The sequence below is a fragment of the Leopardus geoffroyi genome, chromosome A2, assembly GCF_018350155.1.
Source record: "Leopardus geoffroyi isolate Oge1 chromosome A2, O.geoffroyi_Oge1_pat1.0, whole genome shotgun sequence".
Classification (NCBI taxonomy): domain Eukaryota; kingdom Metazoa; phylum Chordata; class Mammalia; order Carnivora; family Felidae; genus Leopardus; species Leopardus geoffroyi.
Window position 1 is genome coordinate 158,259,218 of NC_059331.1, and position 14,488 is coordinate 158,273,705.

General features: G+C 38.9%; 2 protein-coding genes across 2 annotated transcripts; both read left to right on the top strand.

The window, feature by feature from the left end:
• Window positions 1–319: 319 nt before the first annotated feature.
• On the top strand, window positions 320–6,873 carry LOC123607302 (olfactory receptor 13-like). The gene is made up of 3 exons (XM_045496416.1): window positions 320–1,252; window positions 6,439–6,546; window positions 6,757–6,873. The coding sequence occupies exons 1-3, from the start codon at window positions 320–322 to the stop codon at window positions 6,871–6,873; spliced, it is 1,158 nt and encodes a 385-aa protein (XP_045352372.1).
• Window positions 6,874–13,161: 6,288 nt separating this feature from the next.
• LOC123607708 (olfactory receptor 2A1/2A42-like) lies at window positions 13,162–14,094 on the top strand. The gene has a single exon (XM_045497118.1). The coding sequence runs from the start codon at window positions 13,162–13,164 to the stop codon at window positions 14,092–14,094; it is 933 nt and encodes a 310-aa protein (XP_045353074.1).
• The last annotated feature ends 394 nt before the right edge of the window (window positions 14,095–14,488 follow it).

The window sequence follows — 14,488 nt, forward strand, 5'->3', positions numbered from 1 at the left end:
ACTGAATGAAACAAAAACTGTGTATCTGACAGGTGACAATGTATTTATTTTGAAAATTTAGACTCTGCTAATAACATTAACAACAAAGGAAACGTGTGTGTGTGTGTGTGTGTGTGTGTGTGTGTGTGTGTGTGTGTATCTATTTTTAAATTTATTTCAGGGCTACTAAAGTCTTTAAACATTCATTAAAATACATAAAAATGTACTGAAAGTGTTTCTGAATAACTTTCTGTCCTAAAAAAAGGTTTCAAACAACATAAATTTATTTCGAATGATTTCTCTTAAGTCATATACATTAACTCTATTCCATCATAGGGATATGGGAGCCAATATGACCTCTATCACAGAGTTTACCCTATTGGGATTTCCCCTTGCTCTGAGGATTCAGATGCTTCTCTTTGGTATCTTCTCCCTGTTCTACGCCTTTACCCTGCTGGGGAATGGGCTCATCCTGGGACTCATCTGGCTGGACTCCAGACTGCACACCCCCATGTACTTCTTCCTCTCCCACCTGGCCATCGTTGACATAGCCTATGCCTGCAACACAGTGCCCCAGATGCTGGTAAACCTCCTGAAGCCAGACCAACCCATCTCCTTTGCTGGCTGCATGACACAGACCTTTCTCTTTTTGACTTTTGCTGTCACAGAATGTCTTCTCCTGGTGGTGATGTCCTATGATCCGTATGTGGCCATCTGCCACCCGCTCCGATATCCTGTCATCATGAGCTGGAGAGTCTGCATCATGCTGGTGGTGACTTCCTGGACCTTTGGAGTCCTTCTGTCTTTGATTCATCTCATGTTACTTCTACCCTTACCCTTCTGTAGATCCCAGAAAATCAATCACTTTTTCTGTGAAATCATGGCTGTTCTCAAACTTGTCTGTGCAGATACACACATCAATGAGATTGTGGTATTGGCTGGAGCAATTTCCGTACTAGTGGGACCCTTCTCCTCGATTGTAATCTCATATATGTGCATCCTCTGTGCCATCCTCAGGATCCAGTCTGGGGAAGGTCAAAGAAAAGCCTTCTCTACCTGCTCATCCCATCTCTGTGTGGTTGGACTCTTTTATGGCACGGCCATTATAATGTATGTTGGGCCCAGATATGGGAACCCCAAGGAGCAGAAGAAATACCTCCTCCTGTTTCACAGCCTTTTCAATCCCATGCTCAACCCCCTGATCTATAGTCTTAGGAACTCAGAAGTGAAGAATGCCTTAAAGAGAGTGCTGGGGGCACACCTGGGTGGCTCAGTCAGTTAAGCATCTGACTCTTGGTTTCAGCTCAGATCATGAACTCACAGTTCATGAGTTCAAGCCCCACATTGTGCTGACAGCACAGAGCCCGCTTGGGATTTCTCTCACCCTCTCTCTCTGCCCCTTCCTGGCTTGTCCTCTCCATCTCTCGTATATGTGTGTGTGTGTGTGTGTGTGTGTGTGTGTATGTATATATATGTATATATATATTTATGTATTTTAAAAATATATATACATATGTATATATACATATATATACATGTATATATATATCATATTACATATACATATACATATACATATATATATTTTTTTTTTAAAGAGTCCCTGGAATGAAGAGAGCCTATGAAAATATTATGGCATCAGGTTGATAGTGACCTAGGAAGATACTATCTCAAGAGTTTCCAACTGTAGCATGAGAATTATCTGAGACCCTTATTAAAAATACAGTCAGTCTTCTGAGCCACCACTTAGATCACTGATTCAGTGGATGTGGGATATGTCTTAGAGATCTATATCTTGATATATTGTCGAGACACCTGGGTAGCTCAGTTGGTTAAGCGTCTGACTCTTGATTTCAGCTTAGGTCACGATCTCAAGGTTCCTGACATTGAGCCCCATGTCAGGCTCTGCACTGACAATGTGGAGTCTGCTTGGGATTCTCTCTCTCCCTCTCTCTCTGCCCCTCCCCTGCTTTCTCTCTCTCTCTCTCTCAAAATAAATAAACTTAAAAAACATTATCAATAGCTAATTGTAATGCAGCTGGTCCATGAGCCAAGATTTGGAAGCTGCAGATCTAGAACAATACTCTTTATAACATCTTTCTCAAGCTATGGTCTAGCCTCATGCCTCTCAAAGTGTTTTTCTCAAAACATCAGCTCCTCAAGAGGGCTTTAACATAAACTCTATGGTCAAGTAAGTTTGAAAATTATTGCGTATTAGATGCCTTACTTTAGAGCTCACAATTCATATTATCATTGTGAAAACTGTAAGAATATCTGCAGTAAAGAAGATTTTTATTCCAGTTTTTAGCCAATATTTTCCAAACTTATTTGATCACATAAACAATTTTTTGTAACACTTATTAGCGGTTTCCAGGACCAGGAAATCTTGATCTGGATTGACTCATTGTGAATATTTCCTATAACCACCTTCTAGAGCAAAATGATTTTTTTCCTGCAAGGTGAGCCTCTAAAGAGGACCTAAGCGCAATATCCTAGATGAGCCTGTGAGAATGTGTGCTTTCTTTGGGTAAAGAAAGTGAGGGTAACTGTTTCTCCTTTTCAGTGCTGGATCATCTGGAGGTAATGAATCCAACCCTCTGCTTCATCTTGGGTCAGCATTTACAGATACATCTCATGGAATGACCTCATTCAATTTCACAATCTTCTAAATCTGAGATAAAAAAAACTATGCATTCCACTGCTTACCCAGTATACTAAGTCTATTTTTTCTCTCCTTGATTTTAAAGATAAAACCAGGGTGCCTGTGTGGCTCAGTGAGTTGAGCTTCTGACTCTTGATTTCGGCTCAGGTCATGATCTCGTGGTTCGTGGGTTTGAGCCCCATGTCAAGCTCTGCACTTACAGTGTGGAGCCTGCTTGAGAGTCTCTCCCTCTCTTTCTGCCCCTTCCCCTACTTGTGCTCTCTCTCTCTCTCTCTCTCAAAATAAATAAACTTAAAAAAATTAAAAACAAATTTAAAGATAAAACCAAGTTTCTCACAGAAATCTAGGAGGATTTGCAAAAGCCACTACTTACACAATGTAGAAGCTTTAACAAGATTCCTCCATTGTTGTTTTTAGAAAATAGAGATATGGGAGATGTTCTGTAAGAGAATGTTTATAGGAAAGGTACACGATGAATGATGGATAAAAAGGATATGAATAAAAGATAGAATGTCCAAAGGGCTAGTTGATCCTTTGAAGATTAAAAAGTAAACAAAATAGGGAAAGTGCATGATTTATTATTCACTGGCTATTCTTGAAATAAATTTCAAATGATAGCCTTACAAACAGGAATTTCCTCATTCTCTATATGGAATGCCATGTACATTACTGTAATCTCAAAATAAAAAGGGTTAAGTGAGGTTTTTATGCAGTTGCAAAGATTTCCTCCTCATGAAAGTAAAAAAAACAAAACAAAACAAAACAGAAACAAAACTCTAAATTCTATGGTGGCTAAATACATAGGCAAAATTTTGATGCTTTTATTACTTTTACATTTTACAATTTTATTAGTTCTTTTTCTACTGATAGAAGAAAATAACATGTTTTTTAAGGTGTATTCAGTAAATTAATACCTTTTACAAATTGTAATTTTTAAATTGTATTTTGGGATATAGTTAAGGCTCAGGTACTTGAAAAGCCATTGAACTTGAAGATAAGTAAAGTCTTTTAGGCACAGTTATAGGAATGTTTTGATTGTAAATTACACCCTGAAGTAAATTGAAGAAATAAGTTCTATCAAGCTTTAGTGGAGTTAAACTCTACTGAACAGTTAGGAATATGGGGGATTAAAAGAAACTACTTAGTTACTTCAAAGTGTTTTATATTATTGAACAACTATCATTTCAAATGTTCTTGCTTATGGGGTTAATGTTTAGTCCTTAATAATAAGCATACTAATCTTTCTTGGTTAACCTTTTTCTATGGAAATCCTGATGATCAGGCTATAGAACCACAATTTTAGCCTCAGGGTTTATCTTGTGTGAGGCTTCTTCATTGGGAATTTATGGGCACTACGGAACACATGGACAGTCGTCAGTGGCTCAATGGATCCCAGAAAAAGGGAAAAAAAGAAACTCAATTCAACTTCTCTTGAAAAAACTTTGGAGGCCTAAGTCCTGGTCATCAGTTTGGAAGGTCTGGAAACTAGTTTTCTGTCAGTTAATCTGGAATTGATCAGAATTGTCAACTTAATGACTCTCACAAAACTCACAAGATAATTATGATTAACCCAGATGCAATTTCAACCTTTATAGTGAAGGATGTTTCTTCCCAGGGAAAGGAGTACCTATACCCATTATCCAAAATAACCCAGTTCTCTTTTCAAAAATCCAAGAAATGAATAAACAGTAATATATGGCTCAAAGAGCCTAGAATCAGAACAGATGGATTTGAATAATGCTGAAAGGTACTTCTTCAAAACTGTAGAAAAATTCCTCCCAATAGATCACAATTTATTCTTATCATGAACCTAGATGTCTACAACTGAAGTTTCTATACCTTGGGCTGTGCTCAATGAACTAACAAATTCTGCCTCTTTATTTTCCCAGTTTTCAAGATTCCAAGTGAAACATTGATAATAGCAATTGCTATTTTCCATTAATTATATATGTTATGACTTTCTGAAGATATGTTCATCCCTGACTCAGATACTTAGTTCATCAATTAAAAGCCAACATTTTGTTAGGGCACCTGTGGCTCAGTCAATTAAGTGTCCTACTCTTGGTTTTGACTCAGGGCATGATCTCACGATTCATGAGTTCGAGCCCGGTGTCCCTGCTTAAGATTCCCCCTCTCTCCCTCTCTCTCTGCCCCTTCCCTGCTTGCATGCACACACACTCTCTCTATATATAAATAAGTAAACATTAAAAAGCCAACATTTTTCAAACCGATTATTGAGACAATTTACTTTGGGAAGTGTTTAAATTATCAACGTATTGATTTTTATTCTACTTCCAAATGGAAATGATGTCCAAATTCTGGTGGACCTTGGGATAACCATAAGATTGGTGGTTAGAAAATGTCTGATGCTAACAGATAATGTAAAAAAGAATATATTTTTTTAAAAAAAGAATATATTTCTTACAATTAAAAGTTAATTATGCTATGTGTTATTTTCCTTTGTAAACATTTATGTTTTACATATGTTTATGTTTTACTCTGACCACTTTTTAAAATTTCTTATTTTCATTTTTTTAATGTTTGTTTATTTTTGAGACAGAGGATGAACATGCAAATGTGAGCAGGGAAGAGACAGAGATAAAGGAAGACAGAGAATCCCAATCCCAAACAGGCCCTGTGTTGTCAACAGTACCTGGGGCTTGAAGTCATGAATGGTGAGATTGTGACCTGAGCTGAAATCAAGATTTGGGTGCTTAAACCAATGAGCAACCCAGGAACCCCTGACCACTTTTTGTTTAAAGTAAGCTCTACATCCAACATGGGCTTGAACTCATGATCCCGAGATTGAGAGTTGCATGTTCTATGGACTGAGCCAGCCAGATGCCCCTACTCTGACCACTTTTAGAAGCTGTCCATAAGTTAAAACACTGTTACCTTGATATGTACTAGAGAACATGTACTTTTGAGATGATGCATTTCCCAAAGTTAAAGTTTGTTTGGTATCATAAAAATTTATATTTAATTTCCTTGTTGTCTTAGTTCAAAGTTCCTACTTTTTATAACTGATAGTCATACAGTGCTGAATGAGAAAAACCCTATTATTTTCACAACTTCAGTGTGCCGCTACTTTTTTTCTTTTAAACATCAGTTTCCAGATATCCACATTTTTCTACAAGCCACCTGAAACATAAAAAGAAAAGAAACTTGATAATTGTAACCAGTTTTCCCTAAGTTTATGGGATAACCCCAGGAAGCCAGGAATCACACTGTAATGAACTAATTAGTTTGTGAATCTCATGCTTGATTGATAAGAGATTTCTCAGATAACATTTTGAGTCCCTCACATCCAGTATAGGAAAACAGTAGGATGCAAATAAACATGACATCATCACAGGTAGGAAATTCTCTCCCAACCCAGAAGAGGTAGGAAGCTTCAAGGGGAAGATGCCTTCCAGAGGGTTCTCTCCCCCTGGCCTGAGGGACTGGACCCCTAGAATCTCCTCACCTCAGAATCGAGATTAGAGACTATTGCCAAGGCTGACCTATTTGAGTGGTTTGTGTTCTAGAAAACCCCTCCTCAGGCATGTTCTAATAAGCCCCATGGGACTCCGTGTTTCTCCTCAGACTCCCCGGTCTGCTCCCTGCCTCCATAACCTGCTCTCTACGCCATCTCCACATCTTGAGCTGTTGCTTGGAACCAGCTGATTTTTCAGGGTCCTTCCTTCCCCCCCTCTGCTGCTACACAAGGTGGCCCAGAGTACAGTGGGGAGAAGCTGAAATACAGAGGTGAATGCCAGGAGCTTCTTCAATGTCACACTCGTTCTGCTTCCTTCTAGGTTCCCCTGAACGACCTGATGGTTTGGGAATTAGGGCAGTGCTGGGATTCACGAAATCCAAATAATGCCAAGTTTTCCGGGGCCGTAATGACCGGTGTTGTCTCAGAGGTGTGCTCTGTGGCTGGTTGTGTTTCCTGATCGTGTGTCCTGCTGGGGATGAGAGCAGAACTAGGGAACTGCTTTGTCCCCTTCCCAGTGGAGTGGGCATGCACAGTATCTCGCAGCCCACCCCTCCAGGGAGCCCTTAAACGCTACCAACTAGGCTGGGGCCATAGGAGAATAAAAGCGCCTTTTCTGAGGATTCTGCCACCTTTGCAGTCAGGAACAGGAGTGAGGGTTCTGCAGCTCCCACAGGCGCTCCCAGAAAGCACGATCCTGCCCAACCTTGAGGTATTTTTCCCTTCTGGGGTCCCTGAGTCCAAACGTGGGAGCTAACCGGGCCACCTTATTTTACTTTATCATTAATTCCTCTTAGACATGGGGTAGCATCTACACTCTGTGGACTATCACTCTGTTTCTGACAATCTTTATTTTAAATGTTAGAGAAGTAAATACTCTTTATTAATGTTAAACATATATGCTCATCGTTCACATTCTATATGAATAGTTTCAGGGGGATATTAGATGCACATTTTATAGACAAATTATATAAAGGTGTTTTGGGTTTCGAGTTTGGTTAATTTGCTTCATTGGTGGAGAAATATCCACGTGATAGACATTTACTTAGAAAAGATAGCACTAACAGAAGGAGTAAGAAATTTCTGTGTCATGCATTTAAACAGAACATATGGAATAATCTTAGTCAAAGAAAATTACAGGAGGGTATATTACAGAATGGTGTTATGTCAAGAAAATTAACATGTTGGTTATTGTATAAAATATGCATTTACTTATTGTCAACACAGGTACAGTGGGTACTAAATCTATGTCATATGCTTATCTTAAGCTTAGCATTAAGGACAGCTAGAATGTATTCAATAAATATGTGTAAGTGTTAGATTTTTCATAGCTTGGAAGATAAGTCTGTGCAGTGGGGATGGGAAAAGTATAGAAAGGGGACCATGGTGTTAGGTGCTGGTGTGTGAGGTGGGAGAAGGACGAGATAGTCAATCATTTCTTTTTATAGGATTTTTGTGTTTAATGTGTATCTTTTTATTTATCACTGCTTTCTTCTGAAGCACCTTTGTACGAGAAACTCTTCACAAAGCTCAGCACCATCCTCCTGCTTTTACTATGTGCTTCCACAGTGCCCAGCACATAGGGGGCACTCATGAGTATGATCAACTATTAGCCTTTAACAGATTTTCCAATAGGCTATGATTACACAGAACTGACACCTAGTTCTTTACGGTCCACAATAGTTCTTATATCCAGAAAACTCACTTATCCTATCAGCCCTTACCCCCAGAAGACCACTCGGCAAAGTCTTGGCTTGTAACTACATAAGCAAATAAGATGAATCAGTTTTCAGTCTTCCCTTGCTACTTGCAGGTGAGTAGTCCTACGCTTCCTCTCAGTCAAGGATTAACAATAGGTGGTGATTTTAGGAATTCTGCCTTCCTCGTGCCCACTACTTTAGAGGAGAACTTGCCAGCTCATCACTCTTCAAGATTTACTGTTTAAAACATAGCTACCTTATGACCCAGCGATAGAGCTACGAGGAATTTATCCAAGGGATACAGGAGTACTGATGCATAGGGGCACTTGTACCCCAATGTTTATAGCAGCACTTTCAACAATAGTCAAATTATGGAAAGAGCCCAAATGTCCATCAACTGATGAATAGATAAAGAAGATGTGGTTTATATATACAATGGAATACTACTTGGCAATGAGAAAAAATGAAATCCTGACATTTGCAACAACGTGGATGGACCTGGAAGGTATTATGCTAAGTAAAATAAGTCAGAGAAAGAAATCATATGTTTTCACTCAGAAACTCAAGTTCAAACAGAGAGGAGGCAAACCATAAGAGACTCTTAAATACAGAGGAAAAAACGAGGGTTGATGGGGGGGCAGGGGATAGGGGAAATGGGTGATGGGCATTGAGGAGGGCACTTGCTGGGTTGAGTACTGGGTGTTTTATGTAAGTGATGAATCACAGGAATTTACCCCCCAAACCAAGAGCACACTGTATACACTCTATGTTAGCTAATTTGACAATAAATTATATATATATATATACACACATATATATATATGTGTGTATATATATATATACACACACACACATATACATATACATATACATATATATGTATATATATATAAAATAAATAAAGCATAGGTCCCATCAAGTTCTGATGATTATATATGAAATTATTTCCTTCTTAGGTATTTACTTTAGAAGTTTTAGATTTACCTGATTATTCATTAACCAGACAATTTATCCTTTTTGAAATTCTGAAATTGTACCTATGTAAGTTAATGTACCTCGCTAGGCATATGCTATGCCTATGTAAGTTAATGTACCAGCCCATAAGAAATTTAATCTGTTTGCATTTCATTTGATTTTGTAAAACTAATGCATGTCATATAGGTATGACATGGTCAGGCTTATTGTCCCTGAAGGCCATTAAAGATGCACAGACAGGGGCGCCTGGGTGGCTCAGTCAGTTGAGCATCCAACTCTTGGTTTCAACTCAGCTCAAGAATTCATGGCTTCATGGTTTGACGCCCCCCATTGGGCTCTGCACTGACAGTGTGGAGCCTGCTTGGGATTCTCTCTCTACTTCTCTCTGCCCCTCCCCCACCTGTGCTGTCTCTGTCTCTCTCTTAAAAAAGAATAAAACTTTAAAGACGCACAAGTTCTGCCTCTCTCATAGACTTTGTGTCTATGCTCCATATGGATCATCTCCTTTATTTTTCCCACAGTCTGTCTCCAGACAGGTAGCCCACACAAGCAACTACATGTGGGTTCACTGTCACATCCTCCTGCCCTGCCTCCCTGAGGTTGTATCAAAGCACCTTGACTAAACTTTTGGAGGTTCCCAAAACTCTCCAGTCATATATTTCCTGATATTCTCTTGTTTACCAAGTCTAGGATAAAATTCATAGACTAAGTATTTTATCACTAATTTGTTGATGTGCCCATTTTTCAGTAGACAAACTGAATTACCATTGGTCAATAATTTGTTCCTATTAGCTACTTATAAAGTATATTTTAACTCATGGTGCTGTGGTCAGCCACTGTTTGTTAATGTAAATAGTAGTTTCTTATGTTTTGGATTTCAGTTATAATACATGTTACAAATATGAAGGATTGAATTAACAGCAAGATGAGTATATTTCCTCTTTCTATTCATTCTAGGTTATGACCTTTAAATTTTTTCCCCCAATTTTCCTGAGATAAAATTGACAGGGGCACCCGGGTGGCTTACTCTGCTGAGAGTCCAGCTTCAGCTCAGATCGTGATCTCACGGTTTATGAACTTGAGCCCCTAATCAGGTTCTCTGCTGTCAGCATAGAGCCGCTTCGGATCTTCTGTCTCCCTTCCTCTTTCTCTGCCTTTCCCTACTCCTCTCAAAAATAAATATTAAAAAAAATTGACATACAACACTATATAAGTTTAAAGTATATAGGCATAAGGATTTGACTTAAAAATATTGTGAAATGGTTACCACAGTAAGTCTAGTTAACATTTATCATCTCAGATAGATACCTATATATATATATATACCTATATATATATATACACACACCTATAGATATATATGTATATATATATATACACACCTGTAGATATATATGTGTATATATATACCTATAGATATATATGTATGTATATAGAAATATATATATATATATATATATATATGCATATGTGTATAGAAAAAGAAAAGAGGTTTTCTATTTTGTGATGGGAATTCTTAGAGTTAATTCTCTTAAAGTTCAAATACAGGGGTACCTGGGTGGCTCAGTCGGTTGGGCATCTGACTTGGACTCAGATAATGATCTCACGGCTTGTGGGTTCAAGCTCCACATTGGGCACTGTGCTGACAGCTCAGAGCCTAAAGCCTGCTTCGGATTCTGTCTGTCTGTCTGTCTCTCTCTCTCTCTCTCTCTCTGCCCCTCCCCTACTCCCCCCCTCAAAAATAGACATTAAAATTTAAAAAAACGTTCAAATATATCATACATAATTGTTAACTATAGTCATGATATTATAGCTGACATCCCCAGTACCTATTTATCTTAGAACTGGAAATTGATCTTTTGATCAATTTGATCAAAAGATGTTTTGACCACCTTCCGCCAATTCCCTCTCCACCCACCCCCCTCCTCAGGTAATCACAGATCAGGTTTTTTCCCTCTATAAGTTTGGTTTCATTTGTTTATTTGTTTTAGATCCCACGTATAGGTAAGAACATACCATATTTTCTTTCTCTGTCTGTTTGATTTCACTTAGCACAATGATCTCATGTTGTCACAAAAGGCAGGATTTCTTTCTTTTCTATGACTGAATAATATTCCAACATATATGTATACCAAAACTTCTTTATGCATTTATCCATCAATGGTCACTTAGGTTGTTTCTGTGCCTTGACTATTATAGGTAATGCTGCAATGAATACGGGGCACAAACATCTCTCCCACATGGTGTGCTCTTTTGGATATGTTCCCAGAAGTGGAATTGCTGGGTGATATGCAAATACAATTTTTAAGTTTTTAAGGAACTTCCATATTATTTTCTTTAGAGGATGCACCAATTTACATTCCTACCAACAGCGCACAAGGGCTCCCTTTCCTCCAGCATTTGTTAACCCTTGTCTATTGGATGATAGCCATTCTAACAGCAGTGAAGAGCTATTTTATTATGGGCTTGATTTGCATTTCCCTTATGATTAATGATATTGAACATCTTGTCATGCTCTTATTGGCTGTGTGTCATCTTTGAAAAAAAATGTCTATTCAGGTTCTTTGTCCATTTTGATTTGGTTATTTGGGAGGTTTTTTTCATGTGTTGTTGTTGCCTAAATTTTTTTAATGTTTTTAAATTTATTTCTGAGAGAGAGCGAGCGCAAGTGGGGGAGGGGCAGAGAGAGAGGGAGACACAGAATCAGAAGCAGGTTCCAGGCTCTCAGCTGTCAGCACAGAGCCCAATGCAGGGCTCGAACTTATAAACTGTGAGATCATGACCTGAGTCAAAGTCAGACACTTAATGGACTGAGCCACCCAGGTGCCCCTGTTGTTTTTGCTGTTGATTTGCATCAGTCCTTCATATATTTTGGATATTAACCCCTTATCAAATATATAGTTTGCAAATATTTTTTCCCTTTTCATAGATTGTCTTTTTTTGGTTTTGTTAATCATTTCTTTTGTTATGCAGAAGCTTTTTAGTTTGATATAATTCCACTTGTTTATTTTTTTATTTTGTTGCTTGTGCTTTAGGTGTTAGGTGTGTGTGTGTGTGTGTGTGTGTGTGTGTGTGTGTGTGTGTGTGTATTTTTGACAGAGCGAAACAGAGTATGAGCAGGGGAGAGGCAGAGAGGGAGGGAGACCCAGAATCTGAAGCAGGATTCAGGCTCTGAGCTGTCTGCACAGAGCTCGATGCGGGCTTGAACCCACGAACCATAAGATCATGACTTGAATCAAAGTCAGATGCTTAACCATCTGAGCTACCCAGGCTCCCCTAGGTATTATATTTAAAAAATCATTGCCAAAACCCATGTCAGGAAGCCTTTTTCCTGTTTGCTTCTAGGAGTTTTAAGGTTTTTCATTTTATATTTAGGTCTTTCATCCATTTTGAGTTAATTTTTGTGAGTAGTGTGAGGTAGGAGTCTAGTTTCATTCTTTTACATGTGAATATCCAATGATTCCAGGACCATTTATTGAAGACAGTGTCTTTTCTCCTTTGGCTCCTGTGTCAAATATTATTTATATGAGTTTATTTTGGGGCTCTTGATTCTTTTTCGTTGGTCTGTATGTCTGTTTTTATGCCAGTATCACACTGTTTTGATTATTATAGCTTTCATATATAGCTTGAAATCAAGAAGGGTGATGACTCCTGCTTTCTTCTTTCTCAGGATTACTTTGACTATTCGAGGTCTTTTATGCTTTCTTAAAATTTCAGAATTTTTTTCTACTTCCATAAAAGTGTCATTGAATTCTTGACAGGAATTGTATTGAATAGATGGCTTTGACAACTATGGACATTTTAACAATATTAATTCTTCCAGTCCACGAACATGGGATTTAGATACTGATAGAACTCAATCATGATTTCAGCTGAAGTAAGTGAAATTATTTTCTTTTCCAGAGACCATTCTCATTTAAAGCTCCTCTTACTTCTATTATCTAGAATTTCTCTTACATATTTTTACATATGTAGCTCTGAAACAATCCAGATTTCATGATTATTTTCTTTGTAATATGGTTTGATATTTCCTAATTCCATCACAGTGTCAAAGGCTCCATGTGGGTAATCACATAACATATTCCTCTTCTGTAAAATTAGATGTCAGATTAAGAATTTAGCTTAAAGACAGTTAAATTTGTTTAAATAGGTGAGCCTGCCTGCCTTCCTACTTTCCTTCCTCCCTTCCTCCCTTCCTCCCTTTCTTCCTTCCTTCCTCCCTCCCTTCCTTCCTTTCTTCCTTAATTCAGTGACTTCTTAAAGTTGTTTCTTAATAATTTTGTACATACCAAAAATTTATGAATAATAAAAAAGAGTTGTTTTAAAATAATTGTGTCATACAGCTATCTGGTTCTCTCTTTAATAGTAAAATGGAGAAAAATCGAACAATGGTTACAGAATTCATCCTACTGGGATTTTGTCTTGGTCCAAGGATTCACATAATCCTTTTTGGGCTCTTCTCCCTGTTCTATGCCTTCACCCTGCTGGGGAATGGGCTCATCCTGGGGCTCATCTGGCTGGACTCCAGACTGCACACCCCCATGTACTTCTTCCTCTCCCACCTGGCCATCGTTGACATAGCCTATGCCTGCAACACGGTGCCCCAGATGCTGGTAAACCTCATGAAGCCAGACCAGCCCATCTCCTTTGCTGGCTGCATGACGCAGACCTTTCTTTTCTTGACTTTTGCTCTAACAGAATGTCTTCTCCTGGTGGTGATGTCCTATGATCGGTATGTGGCCATCTGCCACCCGCTCCGATATTCTGTCATCATGAACTGGACAGGCTGCATCATCCTGGTGGTGACTTCCTGGGCATGTGGCTCCCTGCTGGCCCTGGTCCATGTGGTTCTCATCCTGAGGCTGCCCTTCTGCGGGCCTCATGAAATCAACCACTTCTTCTGTGAGATCCTGTCTGTCCTCAAGCTGGCCTGTGCTGACACCTGGCTCAACCAAGTTGTCATCTTTGTTGCCTGTGTGTTTATCTTAGTCGGGCCCCTCTGCCTGGTGCTGGTGTCCTACACGCGCATCCTGTTCGCCATCCTGAGGATCCAGTCCGGGGAGGGCCGCAGAAAGGCCTTCTCCACCTGCTCCTCCCACCTCTGCGTGGTGGGGCTCTTCTTTGGAAGCGCCATTGTCATGTACATGGCCCCCAAATCCCGCCACCCTGAGGAGCAGCAGAAGATCCTTTCCTTGTTTTACAGCCTTTTCAACCCTATGCTGAACCCACTGATCTACAGCCTGAGAAATGCAGATGTCAGGAGTGCCCTGAAAAGGGCAATGTGCAAGGAAAGTCATTCCTAATTGGAGTGACATTGGAATCACCAGACTAAGTGCTTGATCACTGCCTAAATCCAGGAAATTTCACTTTTCTCATCTTAGGTATACCTAAAGGACAAGCCCTCCTCTTCCTTTGAATGAAAAGCTTTAGATATGTTGTATTCATTGATTATCTACAGGTGTGATTTTATCAGATACGATCTTTTTCTTTTATTGCTCATTGAATTTAATATCTGTGACATTAAAAAATGTTTAAGTTCATTTTCTAGGTCCCACAGGTTGAACACAGTCTATCTCTCTCTCTAACCTAAGTATTTAAACTCACTAAACTGTATATATCATAAGACTTAGGGAAAAAAAGAAAACTGCAGTGAAAGATAATGACCCTCCAAACCCAGAGGCACACTTGTCCATTATC